General features: G+C 36.1%; 1 protein-coding gene across 3 annotated transcripts in view; it reads left to right on the top strand.

Annotated features, from left to right (window-relative positions):
- The window catches only part of LOC120416738 (5-hydroxytryptamine receptor-like), a 341,954-nt gene that overhangs the window by 267,769 nt on the left and 51,702 nt on the right, over positions 1 to 22,483 (top strand). For 2 of the 3 annotated variants that reach the window (XM_039578572.2, XM_039578570.2), the window contains exon 6: positions 17,113 to 17,410. In XM_039578572.2, coding sequence (XP_039434506.1) covers positions 17,113 to 17,410 — 298 coding nt within the window. Of the gene's footprint in view, positions 1 to 17,112; positions 17,411 to 22,061; positions 22,098 to 22,483 lie in introns of all 3 variants that reach the window. The other variant, XM_039578571.2, reaches the window with a different exon arrangement.

Raw genomic sequence — 22,483 nt, 5'->3', positions numbered from 1 at the left:
TATACAAACTATGTCCGGATCCATCATCCAACTCATCGTTGGTTAGGTAATCAAAAGACCTTTCCAATGAGTCCAAAACATTGAAGATCTGGCAACCCTGTCTCGAGATATGACCACTTAAATGATATTTATGTAGTTTTTTGAAGCCGGATCTCACTTAAATGTATGTAAACTATGTCCGGATCCATCATTCAACCCATCGTTAGTTAGGTAACCAAAATACCTTTCCAATGAGTCCAAAACATTGAAGATCTGGCAACCCTGTCTCGAGATAAGACCACTTAAGTGATATTTATGTACTTTTTTAAAGCCGGATCTCACTTAAATGTATGTAAACTATGTCCGGATCCATCATTCAACCCATCGTTAGTTAGGTAACCAAAATACCTTTCCAATGAGTCCAAAACATTGAAGATCTGGCAACCCTGTCTCGAGATATGACCACTTAAATGATATTTATGTACTTTTTTGAAGCCGGATCTCACTTAAATGTATACAAACTATGTCCGGATCCATCATCCAACTCATCGTTGGTTAGGTAATCAAAAGACCTTTCCAATGAGTCCAAAACATTGAAGATCTGGCAACCCTGTCTCGAGATAAGACCACTTAAGTGATATTTATGCACTTTTTTAAAGCCGGATCTCACTTAAATGTATGTAAACTATGTCCGGATCCATCATTCAACCCATCGTTAGTTAGGTAACCAAAATACCTTTCCAATGAGTCCAAAACATTGAAGATCTGGCAACCCTGTCTCGAGATATGACCACTTAAATGATATTTATGTACTTTTTTGAAGCCGGATCTCACTTAAATGTATGTAAACTATGTCCGGATCCATCATCCGACCCATCGTTAGTTAGGTTATCAAAAAACCTTTCCAATGAGTCCAAAACATTGAAGATCTGGCAACCTTGTCTCAAGTTATGACAATTTAAGTGATATTTATGTACTTTTTTGAAGCCGGATCTCACTTAAATGTATACAAACTATGTCCGGATCCATCATCCAACTCATCGTTGGTTAGGTAATCAAAAGACCTTTCCAATGAGTCCAAAACATTGAAGATCTGGCAACCCTGTCTCGAGATATGACCACTTAAATGATATTTATGTAGTTTTTTGAAGCCGGATCTCACTTAAATGTATGTAAACTATGTCCGGATCCATCATTCAACCCATCGTTAGTTAGGTAACCAAAATACCTTTCCAATGAGTCCAAAACATTGAAGATCTGGCAACCCTGTCTCGAGATAAGACCACTTAAGTGATATTTATGTACTTTTTTAAAGCCGGATCTCACTTAAATGTATGTAAACTATGTCCGGATCCATCATTCAACCCATCGTTAGTTAGGTAACCAAAATACCTTTCCAATGAGTCCAAAACATTGAAGATCTGGCAACCCTGTCTCGAGATATGACCACTTAAATGATATTTATGTAGTTTTTTGAAGCCGGATCTCACTTAAATGTATGTAAACTATGTCCGGATCCATCATCCGACCCATCGTTAGTTAGGTTATCAAAAAACCTTTCCAATGAGTCCAAAACATTGCAGATCTGGCAACCTTGTCTCAAGTTATGACAATTTAAGTGATATTTATGTACTTTTTTGAAGCCGGATCTCACTTAAATGTATACAAACTATGTCCGGATCCATCATCCAACTCATCGTTGGTTAGGTAATCAAAAGACCTTTCCAATGAGTCCAAAACATTGAAGATCTGGCAACCCTGTCTCGAGATATGACCACTTAAATGATATTTATGTAGTTTTTTGAAGCCGGATCTCACTTAAATGTATGTAAACTATGTCCGGATCCATCATTCAACCCATCGTTAGTTAGGTAACCAAAATACCTTTCCAATGAGTCCAAAACATTGAAGATCTGGCAACCCTGTCTCGAGATAAGACCACTTAAGTGATATTTATGTACTTTTTTAAAGCCGGATCTCACTTAAATGTATGTAAACTATGTCCGGATCCATCATTCAACCCATCGTTAGTTAGGTAACCAAAATACCTTTCCAATGAGTCCAAAACATTGAAGATCTGGCAACCCTGTCTCGAGATATGACCACTTAAATGATATTTATGTACTTTTTTGAAGCCGGATCTCACTTAAATGTATACAAACTATGTCCGGATCCATCATCCAACTCATCGTTGGTTAGGTAATCAAAAGACCTTTCCAATGAGTCCAAAACATTGAAGATCTGGCAACCCTGTCTCGAGATAAGACCACTTAAGTGATATTTATGCACTTTTTTAAAGCCGGATCTCACTTAAATGTATGTAAACTATGTCCGGATCCATCATTCAACCCATCGTTAGTTAGGTAACCAAAATACCTTTCCAATGAGTCCAAAACATTGAAGATCTGGCAACCCTGTCTCGAGATATGACCACTTAAATGATATTTATGTACTTTTTTGAAGCCGGATCTCACTTAAATGTATGTAAACTATGTCCGGATCCATCATCCGACCCATCGTTAGTTAGGTTATCAAAAAACCTTTCCAATGAGTCCAAAACATTGAAGATCTGGCAACCTTGTCTCAAGTTATGACAATTTAAGTGATATTTATGTACTTTTTTGAAGCCGGATCTCACTTAAATGTATACAAACTATGTCCGGATCCATCATCCAACTCATCGTTGGTTAGGTAATCAAAAGACCTTTCCAATGAGTCCAAAACATTGAAGATCTGGCAACCCTGTCTCGAGATATGACCACTTAAATGATATTTATGTAGTTTTTTGAAGCCGGATCTCACTTAAATGTATGTAAACTATGTCCGGATCCATCATTCAACCCATCGTTAGTTAGGTAACCAAAATACCTTTCCAATGAGTCCAAAACATTGAAGATCTGGCAACCCTGTCTCGAGATATGACCACTTAAATGATATTTATGTACTTTTTTGAAGCCGGATCTCACTTAAATGTATACAAACTATGTCCGGATCCATCATCCAACTCATCGTTGGTTAGGTAATCAAAAGACCTTTCCAATGAGTCCAAAACATTGAAGATCTGGCAACCCTGTCTCGAGATAAGACCACTTAAGTGATATTTATGCACTTTTTTAAAGCCGGATCTCACTTAAATGTATGTAAACTATGTCCGGATCCATCATTCAACCCATCGTTAGTTAGGTAACCAAAATACCTTTCCAATGAGTCCAAAACATTGAAGATCTGGCAACCCTGTCTCGAGATATGACCACTTAAATGATATTTATGTACTTTTTTGAAGCCGGATCTCACTTAAATGTATGTAAACTATGTCCGGATCCATCATCCGACCCATCGTTAGTTAGGTTATCAAAAAACCTTTCCAATGAGTCCAAAACATTGAAGATCTGGCAACCTTGTCTCAAGTTATGACAATTTAAGTGATATTTATGTACTTTTTTGAAGCCGGATCTCACTTAAATGTATACAAACTATGTCCGGATCCATCATCCAACTCATCGTTGGTTAGGTAATCAAAAGACCTTTCCAATGAGTCCAAAACATTGAAGATCTGGCAACCCTGTCTCGAGATATGACCACTTAAATGATATTTATGTAGTTTTTTGAAGCCGGATCTCACTTAAATGTATGTAAACTATGTCCGGATCCATCATTCAACCCATCGTTAGTTAGGTAACCAAAATACCTTTCCAATGAGTCCAAAACATTGAAGATCTGGCAACCCTGTCTCGAGATAAGACCACTTAAGTGATATTTATGCACTTTTTTAAAGCCGGATCTCACTTAAATGTATGTAAACTATGTCCGGATCCATCATTCAACCCATCGTTAGTTAGGTAACCAAAATACCTTTCCAATGAGTCCAAAACATTGAAGATCTGGCAACCCTGTCTCGAGATATGACCACTTAAATGATATTTATGTACTTTTTTGAAGCCGGATCTCACTTAAATGTATGTAAACTATGTCCGGATCCATCATCCGACCCATCGTTAGTTAGGTTATCAAAAGACCTTTCCAATGAGTCCAAAACATTGAAGATCTGGCAACCCTGTCTCAAGTTATGACCACTTAAGTGATATTTATGTACTTTTTTGAAGCCGGATCTCACTTAAATGTATGTAAACTATGTCCGGATCCATCATCCAACTCATCGTTGGTTAGGTAATCAAAAGACCTTTCCAATGAGTCCAAAACATTGAAGATCTGGCAACCCTGTCTCGAGATATGACCACTTAAATGATATTTATGTACTTTTTTGAAGCCGGATCTCACTTAAATGTATGTAAACTATGTCCGGATCCATCATCCGACCCATCGTTAGTTAGGTTATCAAAAAACCTTTCCAATGAGTCCAAAACATTGCAGATCTGGCAACCTTGTCTCAAGTTATGACAATTTAAGTGATATTTATGTACTTTTTTGAAGCCGGATCTCACTTAAATGTATACAAACTATGTCCGGATCCATCATCCAACTCATCGTTGGTTAGGTAATCAAAAGACCTTTCCAATGAGTCCAAAACATTGAAGATCTGGCAACCCTGTCTCGAGATATGACCACTTAAATGATATTTATGTAGTTTTTTGAAGCCGGATCTCACTTAAATGTATGTAAACTATGTCCGGATCCATCATTCAACCCATCGTTAGTTAGGTAACCAAAATACCTTTCCAATGAGTCCAAAACATTGAAGATCTGGCAACCCTGTCTCGAGATAAGACCACTTAAGTGATATTTATGTACTTTTTTAAAGCCGGATCTCACTTAAATGTATGTAAACTATGTCCGGATCCATCATTCAACCCATCGTTAGTTAGGTAACCAAAATACCTTTCCAATGAGTCCAAAACATTGAAGATCTGGCAACCCTGTCTCGAGATATGACCACTTAAATGATATTTATGTACTTTTTTGAAGCCGGATCTCACTTAAATGTATACAAACTATGTCCGGATCCATCATCCAACTCATCGTTGGTTAGGTAATCAAAAGACCTTTCCAATGAGTCCAAAACATTGAAGATCTGGCAACCCTGTCTCGAGATAAGACCACTTAAGTGATATTTATGCACTTTTTTAAAGCCGGATCTCACTTAAATGTATGTAAACTATGTCCGGATCCATCATTCAACCCATCGTTAGTTAGGTAACCAAAATACCTTTCCAATGAGTCCAAAACATTGAAGATCTGGCAACCCTGTCTCGAGATATGACCACTTAAATGATATTTATGTACTTTTTTGAAGCCGGATCTCACTTAAATGTATGTAAACTATGTCCGGATCCATCATCCGACCCATCGTTAGTTAGGTTATCAAAAAACCTTTCCAATGAGTCCAAAACATTGAAGATCTGGCAACCTTGTCTCAAGTTATGACAATTTAAGTGATATTTATGTACTTTTTTGAAGCCGGATCTCACTTAAATGTATACAAACTATGTCCGGATCCATCATCCAACTCATCGTTGGTTAGGTAATCAAAAGACCTTTCCAATGAGTCCAAAACATTGAAGATCTGGCAACCCTGTCTCGAGATATGACCACTTAAATGATATTTATGTAGTTTTTTGAAGCCGGATCTCACTTAAATGTATGTAAACTATGTCCGGATCCATCATTCAACCCATCGTTAGTTAGGTAACCAAAATACCTTTCCAATGAGTCCAAAACATTGAAGATCTGGCAACCTTGTCTCAAGTTATGACAATTTAAGTGATATTTATGTACTTTTTTGAAGCCGGATCTCACTTAAATGCATGTAAACTGTGTCCGGATCCATCATCCGACTCATCGTTGGTTAGGTAATCAAAAGACCATTCCAATGAGTCCAAAACATTGAAGATCTGGCAACCCTGTCTCGAGATAAGACCACTTAAGTGATATTGATGTACTTTTTTAAAGCCGGATCTCACTTAAATGTATGTAAACTACATGTAAACTGTGTCCGGATCCATCATCCGACCCATCGTTGGTTAGGTTTGAAGATCTGGCAACGTTCAGTCTCAAGTTATGACCGCTTAAGTGACATTTGTGTATTTTTTATTGAGAAATAGATGGAATTGGTGTCCAAACCCATCATATCACCAAATGTTGGTAAAAAGTGAGGAAGGCGCCAACCACATAGGTGCATTAAGTTAGTTTTTCATTATCTTCTGTAATGGAATGGAAAATAACTTTTTGTTGTTTGAAAGAAAACAAAAACATTCAAAAAAAATATGTCATTTGAATACTCAATCATTTATCAAACCTCAAGTAATGCCTGAAAGTTGCAAAAATCTCAGATTTTTTTTTGTAAATAATATACTTAAAATACCGAAAATATTCAAAACACCACTAATTTTTTTTTGCTCATGTTTATAAAAAATCAAAACATCATTAATTTTCAAAAAAAGAAGATCTGGTGATAAATAATTAAAAACTCATGGTTGAAACAATCCAAAAACTCAAGGAAATTATAAACAGGAAATATTTTCAAGAACTGTCTATTTTTAAAGAATTTTAAATTTAACATGAAATTTCTTGTTCAAAAATTAACTAATTAAGTACAACTCATATTCGAAAACATAAACAAAGGTATTTCAGAGTTGCTCATGTACCAACCAATGAGAAAATTCTAAGAAATGACTTAAAAAAACCCATTTCAACTGTTCGAGAAAAAACAACAAAATCTCAAAAAAATATAAAAAATATCTTCTTTCAAAAAGACTGGGAATGTTCAAAGAAAAGCAAAAAAAATATAAATCGAAACAATTTTTTTAATTTAACATTCAAAGATGAAATCTGAGATGGTAAAAATTGCTGTTGTTACTTATCAAAGATATTCCATAGGTTGAAAAATTGTTGTAAGAAGTCATTTAAAGAATCTGAGACTTTCTTGTAATATTAATGTTTTTTACGAAAACATTTTAAAACATTTGATCCTTTGATTTTTCTGCCATCTTCTCATGATTTTGTATGATCATAGTTTGGACCTAAAAAAACGAAACTATTGGCACTACGCCCCCCGGGGCATGGCCTTCCTCTAACGTGGGATTTCTGCTCCAGCGCCTCTGACGAGACAGGAGAAACCGGGACCGACGTTTTACTTCACCATCCGATAGAAGCTCAGTGGATAAGGCGGGAATCGAACCCGCGTCTCATAGCATCATCGGGATCGGCAGCCGAAGCCGCTACCCCTGCGCCACGAGACCCAGTTTGGACCTACTGAAAGTTAATTATTTTTTGTGGATGTATTTTGAGCTTACAGAATAAAAACTAATTATTTTTATCATTTTTTTCTTTTCTGTGACCAAAACTTACTTTTCAAAAGTGATTTTATCAGCTAAACATGTGGCCACAGTTGAAAATTAGAAAGTTTATCTTCATATTATTTTATAAAAATCAAAAGCTGGTTGAGAACACATGGACAAATGAAATAAAAATTCAATCTAAATAAAAAAATATCCACATCACTTTTTTATATTGAATCGAGATCAGTTGACACAAAAACCAGATCAATTCAGATTGAGCCTAAATTTGAAAGCAATAAGAATTTAATGATATTCAAATTTGGAATTTCTGCAAAAAAAAAAGTTTATTAGAATGTAACTATTACTGAGATTTGTGAAAAAGTCTCTTGCATCTTCTCTCGAGAACTTCTCTGCATCGAAAGGCCATCTTAGGCAAGTAACAACAGCATCCAAGATTTCCCTCCCGTTTCTCCATAGAAAGAGAGGAGCAATACGAGGTTCCTGGGGGAAAGTAATAAAGTTGGGCTGGCAAAAGTTTTCCATTCTTTCACCGAGCCAAGCCAACCCGACGATAGTTGTAAGAAACACTCTTCAAGAGGTCGGCCCGGGATGATACTTGCTATTGTATGCAACTTGTTGGAGCACATTTTCCTCCTGGTATACTGGGACGGAAGTGACCCGCTCCTGAGGGGTAAGGGAAAGACATTCTTCAAGCGCTCTTGAAGGAAGAGAGTTTCTGAATTTAATTAAACCTTCAAGTTTTGCACTCCTCTTTTTTTACGAAAGGAGCTTTGGAGAGAGCGGAGGGTATGCAAAAGAAATTACTCGAGATAACTTAGTTGGGAGGGAGGGATTATGTATTTTACAGGGTCTGTGACAATAAGAAGTGGAAAAAAGAACCGGAAACATGTTTTATGAAGTGACGAACTTTTCTCTTGATTACTGGGGTCAGTTACAGATTTTGGACCTTTTTTGTAATGCAATCCCATCTAATCATCAATTTAAAAAATGTGTTAAATTCAGAAACTCCCTTAAGAGCTTGTCTGAATTGATAAAACTTTTGAACTATACACATTCCAGTACTTTAAGCTCTCAAAAGATCAAAATCTTTCCACATCAAGTTTCTTGATTTGCACTTTTTTCCAACTGGCAGAAACACTTCCCATAATGTATTTCCTTCCCGGAATCCGGAAGAAACTTTCAGATTCCATCGTCACCCTCCATCAACGATCTATTTTCCCAGAAACATCTGTTCGAAAATAAATTGCTCTAAAGTAGCGCTACCGGGCTGCTAAAAGCAGACCATCTGCAGCTCAAAAAAACTAACAACAAAAATTGAATTTCCTTCCACAGCCGGCTAGCGCCAGTTGACAGGAAAAGCTTTTAAAAATGATTAATTAAATTTCGTTGCAAGACTGTTGAAATCTTGTGCCTCTAGCTCATCACCTGGAAACCACCTCCCCGCCCCCTTGGGGGGAAAAAGGGCCATTTCGGAGTGCATCTGGCGCAAGTTGCTGGGCGATGGTGGCCAAAGTGGTTGTCCGCTTGGTGACGTTAAATGAAATTAGAGTGAAAGTTTTGTCAGGACTGGTGGTTTGATGCTTTTTCGTGATGTGAACCCGAAAGGTTTTGGAATTCTCTGAGATTTCGGTCATTTGTTTTTTTTTGTATTTTTTAATCCGGCTGAATCTTTTTTGGTGCCTTCGGTATCTCAGCAAGTATGGGTCGTATCATTAAAGTTCAAAAAGATATAGAGAATTTTCTCAGCTTTTCAAAAATATTTTTTTCAAGAATGGGCAAACATGGGCACTAATTTTAAAAAAATAATAACTGCGACTATTTTCAAAAAAGTTACCTAAAATGGCTATAACTTGAAAACGGTGCACTTTATCAAAATTTCACTTCAGTACTTTTTGATTGCAAATTTGATTTTACATCGAAAAATGAAGTTGAAAAATTTTTGTGACCAAAATTTCGATTTTTTGAAAAAAAAACAGTATTGATTCAAAAAATCATAATTCGGTCAAAGATTTTTTGCCCATTCTGGAATTTTTTGAAAAGTTGGCTTTTGATGTCACCTAAAACCAGAGTTCGGAAAACCACTCACACTCACAAATCGAGTAGGCTTTCTCACAGAAAACACTCTCGATACTCACCGTGAGTGTGAGGGCTGAGTAAATTTACTCATATTTGAGTAAAATGAGGGCGTGAGTAGGCCGTTTCCAACAGTTTGTTATTTATAGAATCAATGAACATATCAATCCAAAATCAAACGTCTTGATCAATCGGTTGTACGTTCGAGGCAGCGTTAATGTCTATAAATCCGAAGATTCTGTGTTGGTATTAATTAGGCATAATTTTTTTTTTTGTTTTCTGTCTGGCATATTTTTTTTTATTGCTGCAAAAGTCGGTTTGACAAAACTAGCTGAAAAAAAAAACAGATAAAAATCAGGATTTGAACCGAAACGAAAAAAAAAACTTCTATTTGATAGCACTGCGCCTCTACCATCAGGACTACTTTTCAGCTGTTGAGTGAGCATGGAATTCACTAATGTAGAGTTTGACATCTCGAAATTTGTTTTCTTAAATAGCCCTCATGAGCGCTCAAAGCCCTCTTTGTGAGTAAATGAGGAAGGCCCTCTTACTCACCGAGAGTGTTGAGTAATTTACTCGCAGGTAACTTAGTTTTTCCTCATGGTAGAGTAACTCGTGAGTGATTTTCCGAACTCTGCCTAAAACATGTCAAAATACGAAGAAAAAAATTAAAAATAATGTTTTTTTGCAAATCAAGTTTTAGTGACAAAAACTGAAATAAAAAATCACCCAAATTTGTTTTACCGTGTATCATATTTTTTCAGTGTAGTCCTTATCTATACCTACAACTTTGCCGAAGACACCAAATCGATCAAAAAATTCCTTCCAAAGATACAGATTTTCGAATTATCATAAATCATTTTTGTATGGACAACTGCCAAATTTGTATGGAAAGTTATATGGAAAAACTAGTGTTTCAAAATGGCTTCTTTGGGCATACCAAAGGCACCAAAAAAGTTTTAGTCGGATAAAAAAATTCAAAAATTAAAATTAAACAAAAAAGACCGTTTTCGTAGAGAATTGCTCAGTTGAAAACAGAGTTTGCGGGTACTTGAAGAATCGAGTTTTTCTACCAAAGGAAAAAAGATACAAAATAACCTTCAAAATAGCTAAAACAGGGGTGCCTACTAGTGTTGCAAATGAGATTCATATATCTTGACTTTAAGAAAGAAAATCAAAGATAACTTTCAAAGATGAGTTTATTTAATTTATTTTTATTTGGTTTAAGTTACAACTGTATTGTAATTGTTTTCATCGAATGAAATTAAATACCCTGATATCATCAACTAAACAAAACAAATTTCGTAGTGGCGCAGTTTGAAAAATCAACGAGACATGATAAAATTATTGAAACGAAATATGGATTCAAATCTTCTTTACGAAAAAAAAAACATTTTTTGCGATGTTGTGCATCTTTGTTCAAATTTTTTACAAAACATTATTTTAATGACACGAAATTAAAAAAAGAGTAGTCTTCATTCGTCAATTTTCTCAGAATTATTAAAGTTTAAAATTTGCAGTCTGATTTCTTGACACATTTTGAAACTTTTTTTATTATTTTAAAAATATTTGCAGCGATCTCGTTTTCGTAATGATAAATTTGCTTTTTAAAGCTTTTTTTCAGCTAAAATATATCCTTGAAAAGTTGGTCTGAAAAAAATCTTTATTTTTGCTTACTCATTTATGAAAAATCAATTCACTATTTTGAAAAAAATAGGTACTCGGAAAAAAATTTGGTGATTTTTCATTAACCGTATTTTTTAATTGTTGGACAAAACAAAACCCCGCATCTTCTAAGTCATTCAAAAGTAAGGACCAAAATTTGCCGACGAAATTTTTTTTTTTCGAAATATCGATAAAAGTTTGGGTTTATTTAAAAATCTCTTGATTTTTTTTAAATTAACGATTTTTTCTCGCCATAGGCTGGTACAAATTTTATTTAAAGTTTTTATCTCCCCCCCCCTCCCTTCAAAGTTAGCCCGAAAAATTAGGGGGCAAAATAAAATTCATAAAACTTCAAAATTTCAATAGAAATTCAAGTGCAATCAGCTGAAATCAATTTAGAATGCATTTTCCTGCGTTTCTAATATTTTAAAAATCTTTTGAATTTTCGATGCTTATTAACGCAAAAAAAATCGCTAAAATTTTTGTTTTCAACATTTTTTTTTTAAGCGAATGATTACAAAACAACTGAACAAGTGTAAGGCCGTTGCAAATATTTTTCAAAGTTTATGTCGCCCCGTCTTCAAAATTGGTCCGAAAAATCAGGGGGCAAAAAATATTTTTTCAAAAAAATATCAAAATTTCAATGGAATTAGAAGTCTAATCAACTGAGAACAATCTAAAATGCATTTTTCTGCATTGATAATCATATTTAACATGTTTGGACTCGTTTAAAAATATTTTGAACTTTTATGAAATTACAATGTACAGCTCCGCAAAAACTTTTTTTTCTCGCAAAAATAAAATTTTCGTCAGTACTTAGAAATTTTGGAAATCAATGATTGCAAAAGAACTGGACAGGTGTATGATGCATTTTAAAACACCTTTTTCATTCAAATGTTGACATCGTGGCATATAATTTCAATTTTTAACTTTTTTTTATTCCCCCCCCCCCCTCGACTTTGTGTCGAGGGACATAAACTTCAAAAAATATTTGCAATGGCCTAAAATGCATTTTAAAACAATTTTTCTATGCAAATGTTGAAACTACGGCTTGTTATTTAAATATTTATATTTTTTTAATTTTTTCTCCCCTCGACCCCGGCCAGAGCTGAGGGACAAAAACTATGAGAAATATTTGCATCCTCCTTAGGCCGTTGCAAATATTTTTTGAAGTTTATGTCCCTCGACTCTGACCAAAGTCGAGGGGGGGGGGCAAAAAAATAAAAAAGTATAAAAAATTAAATTACGAGCCATGCTTTCAACATTTCAATGAAAAAAGTGTTTTAAAATGCATTAAACACCTGTCCGGTTGTTTTGCCATCATCAGTTTCCAAAATATCTAAGTATTGACGAAAATTTTATTTTTTTTGCGAAAAATGAAATTTTTGCGGTGCTGTACATTGGAACTTTATAAAAATTTAAATCATTTTTGAACAAGCCCAAACATGCTAAATATGGTTATCAATGCAGAAAAATGCATTTCAGATTGTTTTCAGTTCAATAAACATCTATTTTCATGGAAATTTTTAATTTTTTTTGAAAAATATTTTTTTTGCCCCCTGATTTTTCAGACCAATTTTGAAGGGGGGGGGGGCGACATAAACTTCGAAAAATATTTGCATCCTCCTTATTGTAAAAAAAAACTCGTGCTAAACATTTTTTTTACCTCATTTTTTAAGGTAAAATCGAATTTGCAATCGAAAAGTACTTGAATTTTTTTTTGATAAATGCACCGTTTTCAAAATAAAGCCATTCAAAGTTAAATTCCGGTTTTTTGATAATTTAAAATGTCGTCCATGATAGTCCTTTCCTGAGATTTTTTTTTCAAAAAGTTCAGAAAATTTCATACAATTTCACCTAAGAAACATTGAAGCTTGTACCACTGGCTGCTGAGGTACAGCGGATAAAAAAAGAACAGAAAAAGAGAAAACATTTTCTAATGTCGATATCTCAGCAACTAATGATCCGATTTTCAATGTTAAAATATGAAACATTCGTGAAATTTTCTGATCTAATCGAAATCAATGTTTTGAATTTGGGCCTTTTGAAATGTTAGTCTTGATTGAAAAAAAAACAAAATATTGTTTTCGAAAAAATTGGAACATTTCACGAATGTTTCATATTTTAACATTGAAAATAGGACCATTAGTTGCTAAGATATCGACATTAGAAAATGGAAAGTTGTTTGGGTGAGACTAAAAAAAATCAATTTTCCTGTTTTTGTGTTCTTCTTTTATTCGCTGTATCTCAGGAACTCAGCAATTTTCAGGAATGAACAATCATGGACATTATTTTAAAAAGTAAAAAAAAGACAAAATTAATTGGACAAAATTTAACTTTGAATGGCTATATTTTTTAAACGATGCGCTTAATCAAAAAGAATGTAAATACCTTTCGATTACAAATTCAGTTTTAAACAAAAAAATAGGTCAAAAATTTGTATATGCAAGACTCGTCGGCAACATTTTGGTCCATACTTCTGAATGGCTTAAAAAATGCAGGGTTTTGTCCTTTAAATCATATAAAATATAAAAAACAAAAAATACGGATTTTGGAAAATTGTTTTTTTTGTGAAAACAAAGTTAATTGAAAAATCGCCATTTTTTTTGTCCGAGTACCTATTTATTTCTGAATAGTCCTCATCAATACCTACAACTTTGCCGAAGACACCAAATCAAATTAATCAAAATATTTCTTGAAAAGTTACAGATTTTCTTATATTAACGTACCATTTTTGTTTTGTATAAACGTCCCATATTCTGGGCACCCTAATGAACAGCTGCCAAAATTGTATGGAGATTTATTTGGGTGAACCAATGACACAAAATGGCTTCTTTAGTGATAGGGATGGCCCCCACAAAGTTTGAACAAACTCAAAAATAATAAGTTAAATCCATTTCCGGGTTTGGTGGAGAATTGCTCATATGCACTCAAATAGTACATAGAAAATGTAATAAATAGTTGTACTTCTGCATTTTTAATTTATTTTAGAGCATTTTCAATACCTTCATCGGGGGAATTACAATAAAAGGCAAAATACTACAAGAAAGGATAAGAACAATAAAAATTGCGTACACAATCAAAACTCATCATCGGGACTGGCAACACCAGCCAGCAACAGTCAACTGTTCGGAGCTCCTCAAACTTTTCGATTTTTTCGCCGTAATTAACCGTGTTTACCCGCGAGTTTGCTGCTCCAGCATGCCAAGGGCCGGCCGTGGCCGTGGCAGTTCGAGTGCGGCCTCGAAAAACCCGCGAAGCTCATCTACCGGCAGAGTGCAGAAAGGTAAACACACCAACGCCGCATCGACCGCCATCGCGCACGGGAGCGTGCCCAGTGACGTCACCGATCCATCGTTTTTACACGTGTCATACCGTCCACGTGAGTCCCCAGTACGGACGAGACAATCGACCCGGGCATCCGGAAGCACTTCCGGCCAGCAGCAGCAGCAGCAGCAGTCCACCAGCACTACGACAACAACCACTTCCAACGTTCCCACCAGCAACGAATTTGAGATGCTGAGTGGAGAAGAAAACAACACCGCCAGTGACAGCAGCAGTACTGGCGACGACGATGATGATGATGAACTTGCGCGCGAGCAAGGAAAGCAGAAAAAGTGTAACTCTCCGAAGGAACGACGTCCACCTCCAATTTTTGTTTTGGATACGTTGGCTGACGATGTTGACGAGTTGCTTGAGGGACTCCAATATTGTCTCAAAATCAGCAAAACTTCTGTGCAAGTGATTACCCACAAGAAGCTGCATTTCGACTTGGTGGTGAAGAAGTTGAAGTTGCGAAACTTCAAATTCTTCACATTTGATCCTGCAGAGAAGGTCCCAGTGAAGATCGTCCTTCAGGGATATCCGGACCGCCCGATCTCCGACCTGGAAGAACACCTGACGGGCGTCAAGGTAAAGCCTCGAGAGATAAAGGTGCTCTCAAAATCGACTACGGTGACAGGTACGTACACCTTGTACCTCCTGTACTTCGATCGCGGGTCCGTCAAAATCCAGGACCTACGGCGGATCAAAGCACTGGACGGCTTCTTTGTGACGTGGCGATTCTATACGAAGAATCCGGCCGACGCAGCTCAATGCCACCGCTGTCAGAAATTCGGACACGGATCCAGAAATTGCAACCTTCCACCCCGGTGCGTAAAGTGCGGTGAGACCCACTTCACCGAAAGGTGCAATCTTCCGCGGAAAGACCAGCTGGGGGAAAACGCCCAGCAGCACAAAGCGCGCGTCAAGTGTGCGAACTGTGGTGGAAACCACACGGCGAATTTCCGTGGCTGTGCCGCGCGGAAAAAGTACCTCGAGGAGCAGGACAAGAAGAAGAAAGCGCCAGCGTCCCGCCAACCTCCAAAGACATCGAGCTCGAACGCTGCAGCAGCTGGCGGCGGAGCGGTTCCATCGACCAACCCAGCGTTCCCTCCCGGTTGGGGAGGTTCGTACGCTAGAGTAGCCGCTTCTGGGAGTGGTACTTCACCGGGACAAGCAGACGTCACCGGAGATGACCTCTTCACGCTTCCCGAGTTTTTCGCTCTTGCTGGAGAGATGCTCACGCGCTTCCGTGCCTGCCGGAACAAGGCAGAACAATTCCAAGCTCTCAGTGAGCTGATGATGAAGTACATCTACAATGGATAAGCTGCCTTGTGTAGCAAAGTTTTCGACGTCAATGGACAAAACATACTGTGATTTAGTTTTAAGCTTTTCTATTTCATCCTTTTCCTTAGTAAATCTAGAAGGTTTTTTTTTTTAATTTTTCCTTCTCTTGCCAAATCCATTGTTAGAATATCCAATTACATCAAAATGAATTATAGTTCAAATCATAGTTGAAAGGAACTCCAAAACTCTATTAGGTTATAAGAATTACGAAATTGTGAATTGATTATTTACTAATAAAAACTAATTGAATTGAATTGAATCAAAACTCAGTTAATTTAGATCTGAAATCAAACAGTAATCAGTTTTATCATTCATATTTCAATACTTTTTTTCACTGAATTGAAATAGTACAGAAAATCAACAACAATCTCTCGATGCACATGACAGCTCAGATATGATTTATTTCCCTTGAAGAAGAAAAAAAATCCCTGCAAAGCGATTCCCTCAACCTTATTTTTCAATGCATCCTGACGATGGTTGCATAACTTGATGGCGCCAAACTTTTTTTTTCTCCCATCATGCTATTTTGCTGTGTACAAAAATGCATCATCGAATCGAATCAAACAGCAGCAGCAACGCCAAACTACTCAACAACAGTCACTGCAAAATGGATTCCATTGCATATTGCACCCACCCTGACCTGGCAGAAAGTGTTTGCAAAGTGAATATCATTCTCCAACCCCTCTCCTCCTTTGTCAAACTCCCACTATGGTGTACAACTCGATCGAACTCGGAAATAATCAGCACAGCCAAATCGGGCGATATTGGCTTGCGCGAGAGCAACTTTCGGGTGGCGTTCGAGTGCCAATATAGTGCCACGTGCAGACACCCCATGGCCTGTAGATATAGCAGCAGCTTGACATGGTTGTAGTACAAATTTGCATTTAAATCGAATGCACCAAATCGTGGGGTGGAGTGAGTGTGTAAAAGCTTGCACCCTTATCGGATATGGTGGAATGTCATTCGCTTGAGGGGAGTGTTATTATTATGATGATTATTGTAGTTATCGGAATGTCGGAATGTTGGCAACCCTGCCTGGTTCGGTGGTGATAATGGTGGAAATTTTGTCGTGGAATGTTTTTTTTTTAACGATTTGTATGTATTTATTACAACTAATGTTTTTGTTAGTGCTGTTTATATTTTTTCTCTAAACTAACTAGAAATGTGTATGTAAAAATTTGAATTTTGGAACGTTGAAAATTTGGTTGGTTAAATAATTCCTCTTTTTGAAGTAATTTTACATAAAAAAATGTTTAAAAATAAGAACCTGATGAAAATTCATCAGAAACCGACGAAAACTTACATGTTCCTGATGTAATATTACACTTTTTTTTACACAAAATCTGTTACCATTCCCTGATGAATATTACCATAATTTTTTCTGTGTAAACCATGAAGTGTCCTTAATTTTATTGTAAAATTAAACAAAACTGATTAAACCAGGCTAATTCAACGAAATCCTCTCCTTCAGGTACTGGGCCGTCACGGACATCGACTACGCCCACCAGCGGACGGCCCGCCGCATCGGCTACATGATCATCGTGATCTGGACGCTGTCCGTGCTGGTGTCGATCGCCCCACTGCTCGGCTGGAAGGACCCGGAGTGGGAGGCCCGCGTCTACCAGGACCTGCAGTGCATCGTGTCGCAGGACATTGGCTACCAGATCTTCGCGACGGCGTCCAGTTTTTACGTGCCACTGCTGGTGATACTGTTCCTCTACTGGCGGATATTTCTGGCCGCTCGGAAAAGAATCCGCCGGAGACAGCAGGTAATTCACGCCCTTCCCTCCCCCGTTTGTTACTTCTTGTCCACCAAACATCGCGCGGCTGCTTCTTTGAAAAAAAAAATTACCGTCGACCACAGATTCTTCTTCTTGTTGTTGTTCTTCACTCGTCTATTGCAATCGAAATTTTGTACTCTCTTGACGTTGTTGATATTTATAACAAAACCTTCGCGAGCTCTTTTTGTCTACTCTTGCAACTGTGTAAACTTCTTGATGTTACTTTTCCATTTTTTGCCAGTATTTAAACATTTTTTATAAAGTATTTCAATCAATCAACAAGTTTATATAAGCCGTTGTCGTTACTTTTCGTCTATCTACAGTTTTTTTCAATATTAGTTTTTACCTTTCCAACCTTTTCCTATTCCTTTTCAATTTTATTCTTCGATTAAGTATAAATTGAAATTGACTTAAGCTCTCGCGTTTTCATGAAACTTGTTCAATTTCATGACAAATCACGAAACATGATTGAACATTTTCTCTTCAATTTTGATCAAAACTGTCTGACTTCAAAAAAACAACAAACAACAAACAACAAACAACAAACAACAAACAACAAACAACAAACAACAAACAACAAACAACAAACAACAAACAACAAACAACAAACAACAAACAACAAACAACAAACAACAAACAACAAACAACAAACAACAAACAACAAACAACAAACAACAAACAACAAACAACAAACAACAAACAACAAACAACAAACAACAAACAACAAACAACAAACAACAAACAACAAACAACAAACAACAAACAACAAACAACAAACAACAAACAACAAACAACAAACAACAAACAACAAACAACAAACAACAAACAACAAACAACAAACAACAAACAACAAACAACAAACAACAAACAACAAACAACAAACAACAAACAACAAACAACAATCAACAAACAACAAACAACAAACAACAAACAACAAACAACAAACAACAAACAACAAACAACAAACAACAAACAACAAACAACAAACAACAAACAACAAAGTGACAAATTCCAGGATTTTTAGAAAACTTTTGTAAAGAATGTTTTTTTATAAAAAAAAATGGGTCATTCTCCGCCAACTCACACAGCAGTTGCCCCGACCCCTCTTCGATTTGGGTGAAACTTTGCTCTAAGGGGTTATTTTGGTTCCTGATCACGAATCCGAGGTCCATTTTTCGATAGTTCGTGACGGTGGGGCGGTACGACCCCTTTCATTTTTCTGGTGATTTGTAGCTCGCAACCGTGAAGAGATAGAAATTTGGTGTCAAAGGGACTTTTGTGTAAATTTAGACGCCCGATTTGATGGCGTACTCAAAATTCCGAAAAAACGTATTTTTCATCAAAAAAAAGTCAAAAAATAGTTTTAAAATCGCTGCCATTTCCCGTTACTCAACAGTCAAAAATCGTGAGACATGTCATTTTATGGGAAATTTAATGTACTTTTCGAATCTAAAATAACCCAGAAGAGTAATTTTTTCATTTAGAACAAAATTTTGCATTTTAAAATTACGTGTTTTTTCTGACTTTTCAGGGTTATATTTAAGAGTGTAACAATGTTCTACAAAGTTGTAGAGCAGACAAAAACAAAAATTTTGATATACAGCAATTCCCCACGAAAACAGCATGATTCGAAAAAAAAGTTCTCCGATCGGGCTCAAAATTTTTCTGGGGGATCCTTGGCCGAAATAATTAGACCCGTATTTTTTTGTTTGGCCATTAGGGTGACCTACGCCGTGTTAGGGTGGTCCGAAAAATGGCTATTTTCGTCGATTTTCGCAAAAATCACTTTTTTCAAAAAATCATATCTCCGCGCCATTTCATCCGATTTTAGCTGTCTTAGGCGCAAAAGAAAGGTGATTAGTTTGGCTATTTGGGAAAAATAGTAAGAAGTTTCAAAAATCTAGCTTAACATTTGAAAAGGTCGTATGAAAACTTAAAATGCTGTTTTGAAGGTCTCGGGACCAAAGAGCCTATGTCTGAAAATATTTTTATCGGATTCCTCGAAAAATTTCACATAACATATCAAAAAATTGTGAAGTTATGTTTTCGATACTCTGAGATACGATTTTTTGAAAATAAAAACTGGATTTTTCGACGCGCCACGCGCAAAAATGGGAAAATGACGAAAAAGGGGAAAAATTGACTTTTTTCACTAAAACTGCGATAACTTTAAAATTTCAGCGATGACCTATACATGTTAGGGTACCAAAATTTTCGTAATTAACTTTTGGTACCATAACATCAATAGGTCATCGCTGAAATTTTAAAGTTATCGCAGTTTTAGTGAAAAAAGTCGATTTTTCCTTGTTTTCGTCATTTTCCCATTTTTGCGCGTGGCGCGTCGAAAAATCCAGTTTTTATTTTCAAAAAATCGTATCTCAGAGTATCGAAAACATAACTTCACCATTTTTTGATATGTTATGTGAAATTTTCCGAGGAATCCGATAAAAATATTTTCAGACATAGGCTCTTTGGTCCCGAGACCTTCAAAACAGCATTTTAAGTTTTCATATGACCTTTTCAAATGTTAAGCTAGATTTTCGAAACTTCTTACTATTTTTCCCAAATAGCCAAACTAATCACCTTTCTTTTGCGTCTAGGACAGCTAAAATCGGATGAAATGGCGCGGAGATATGATTTTTTGAAAAAAGTGGTTTTTGCGAAAATCGACGAAAATAGCCATTTTTCGGACCACCCTAACACGGCGTAGGTCACCCTAATGGCCAAACAAAAAAATACGGGTCTAATTATTTCGGCCAAGGATCCCCCAGAAAAATTTTGAGCCCGATCGGAGAACTTTTTTTCGAATCATGCTGTTTTCGTGGGGAATTGCTGTTTATAGACATAAGGGGTGTGCATGTATTCTTCACGAGTTATCAGAATTTTACATAATTTTTTTTGAAAAAGTTATGATTTTGACCATTTTTGACCAGTTTTTCGAATTTTTAACCCCTAAAACTCAATCGTGTGCTTTTGAAAGTATTTTTTTCGGAAAGTTCAGCTAATTTTGCATAAGAATGACCCCTTGGACGATTGTTGTGACTCGTGCATTGCGAGAATCAGAATTAAAAAAAAAAATTGTGATGAGTGAGTGTATCCGGTTTGTTTTTTTTTATTTTCGAAAAATCCCCACATACAAGCAGTGCACAAGCCACAACAATCGTCCAAGGGGTCATTCTTATGCAAAATTAGCTGAAATTTCCGAAAAAATACTTTCAAAATCACACGATTGAGTTTTTGGGGTTAAAAATTCGAAAAACTGGTCAAAAATGGTCAAAATCATAACTTTTTCAAAAAAAAAATATGTAAAATTCTGATAACTCGTGAAGAATACATGCAAACCCCTTATGTCTATATATCAAAATTTTTGTTTTTGTCTGCTCTACAACTTTGTAGAACATTGTTACACTCTAAAATATAACCCTGCAAAGTTAGAAAAAAAACACGTCATTTTGAAATGAAAAATTTTGTTCTAAATGAAAAAATGACTCCTCAGGGTTATTTTAGATTCGAAAAGTATATTAAATTTTCCATAAAATGACATGTCTCACGATTTTTGACAGTTGAGTAACGGGAAATGGCAGCGATTTTAAAACTATTTTTTAACTTTGTTTGATGAAAAATACGTTTTTTTTGGAATTCTGAGTGGGCCATCAAATCGGGCGTCCAATTTTACACAAAAGTCCCTTTGACACCAAATTTCTATCTCTTCACGGTTGCGAGCTACAAATCACTGAAAAACGTGTCTTAGTAAAAAACCAGAAAAATGAAAGGGGTCGTACCGCCCCACCGTCACGAGATATCGAAAAATGGACCTCGGATTCGTGATCAGGGACCAAAATTACCCCTTAAGCAAATTTTTCCGATTTCGTGTGAGTTGGTAGAGAATTACCCATATAAGTACTGGTTAAAGTTTTCAAAATTATTTGATGCCTTCAAGTACGATGTAAAAGGGTCATCATTTTTGATTCCTTATTTTAAACAATGACTGATTTTTTTTATAAACTTTCGAAACACTTTGATCAAAATTGCAGGGAACTGGTCTTTCGTTACTTGTTCTAAATTCATGTAACGGGTAATCCCCTACCAATTGAATTGAAAAGTCAATGAAATTACAACTCATTTTTTCTTCCTTGAACAACAGCAGGAGAAAGTTCCTCGTTCAGTTCGGTTCCCTTTTTCCCAAAGCTGTCCCCCTTACCTGTATACAAAAACTTTTCCAAAAAAAGACGATCCTCAGTGTAACTTTTCCTCCAACCAATGTTCAAGAGTGCATCCATGTAGGTTGGAGCTAACAAAAATGAAGTTGCACAATTTAATCCCGATAGTAATTACTTTTTCGGTTACTTTTCCATCCTCAGCCCCAAATCCTCAACCCTTGCATGCCGTTTTGTTCTCTCTGTAGTTTATAGTTCAACCCAAAAAACGACACATAAACAGTTCGATTGTAGTTCGTTGACTGTTGTATCAGTAAATTAATTGTTCGTTGTTGAAAGTTTTTTTACACAAAATAACGCGATTAAATACAAACGTTCCTTCCCATAAAAGCAAATCAACTTGCGAAACGATATCTCTCTAGGCTTCTTGCTCTATCAACAAAACTATATATATTTTCTCTAATTATCATCATTTCGTACAGGGTAAAACAATTGTGCAATTGATACCAAAAACTTTAGTAAGTATTTACGTTTGTTTTCAATTTTCATTTTTGTTTTCACCTTTCCTTTATCCATTTTTTCACACTTTTCTCTATGGTTTTCTGTGTTTTCGACTCATTTCCTCACTTTTACTCTCTCTCTCTCTTCATCATTTGCCGTAGTGCCCTTTTCTCTTTCACTGTGTGTTTTAGTTGTGTTTTTCTACACTGTTTTTTTCTCTCTATCGATTTATTTGTGTTTTTTTATTCGTTTTCAAATTGGAATTCCAAATTTAGTCCAGGTGTACCGATTTTGTTTGTGTTTTTATCTGATTTTTTTCTTGTCCTGGTTTTAAAACTTCCTGCTAACCGCCCTGAGCAGCAACTTCCTGTCCCTTAACTTCCTTGTGCAAAGATCAAACGAC

This window comes from Culex pipiens, chromosome 2 (assembly GCF_016801865.2).
Source record: "Culex pipiens pallens isolate TS chromosome 2, TS_CPP_V2, whole genome shotgun sequence".
NCBI lineage: Eukaryota > Metazoa > Arthropoda > Insecta > Diptera > Culicidae > Culex > Culex pipiens.
This window is presented reverse-complemented; position numbering and strand designations above follow the sequence as displayed.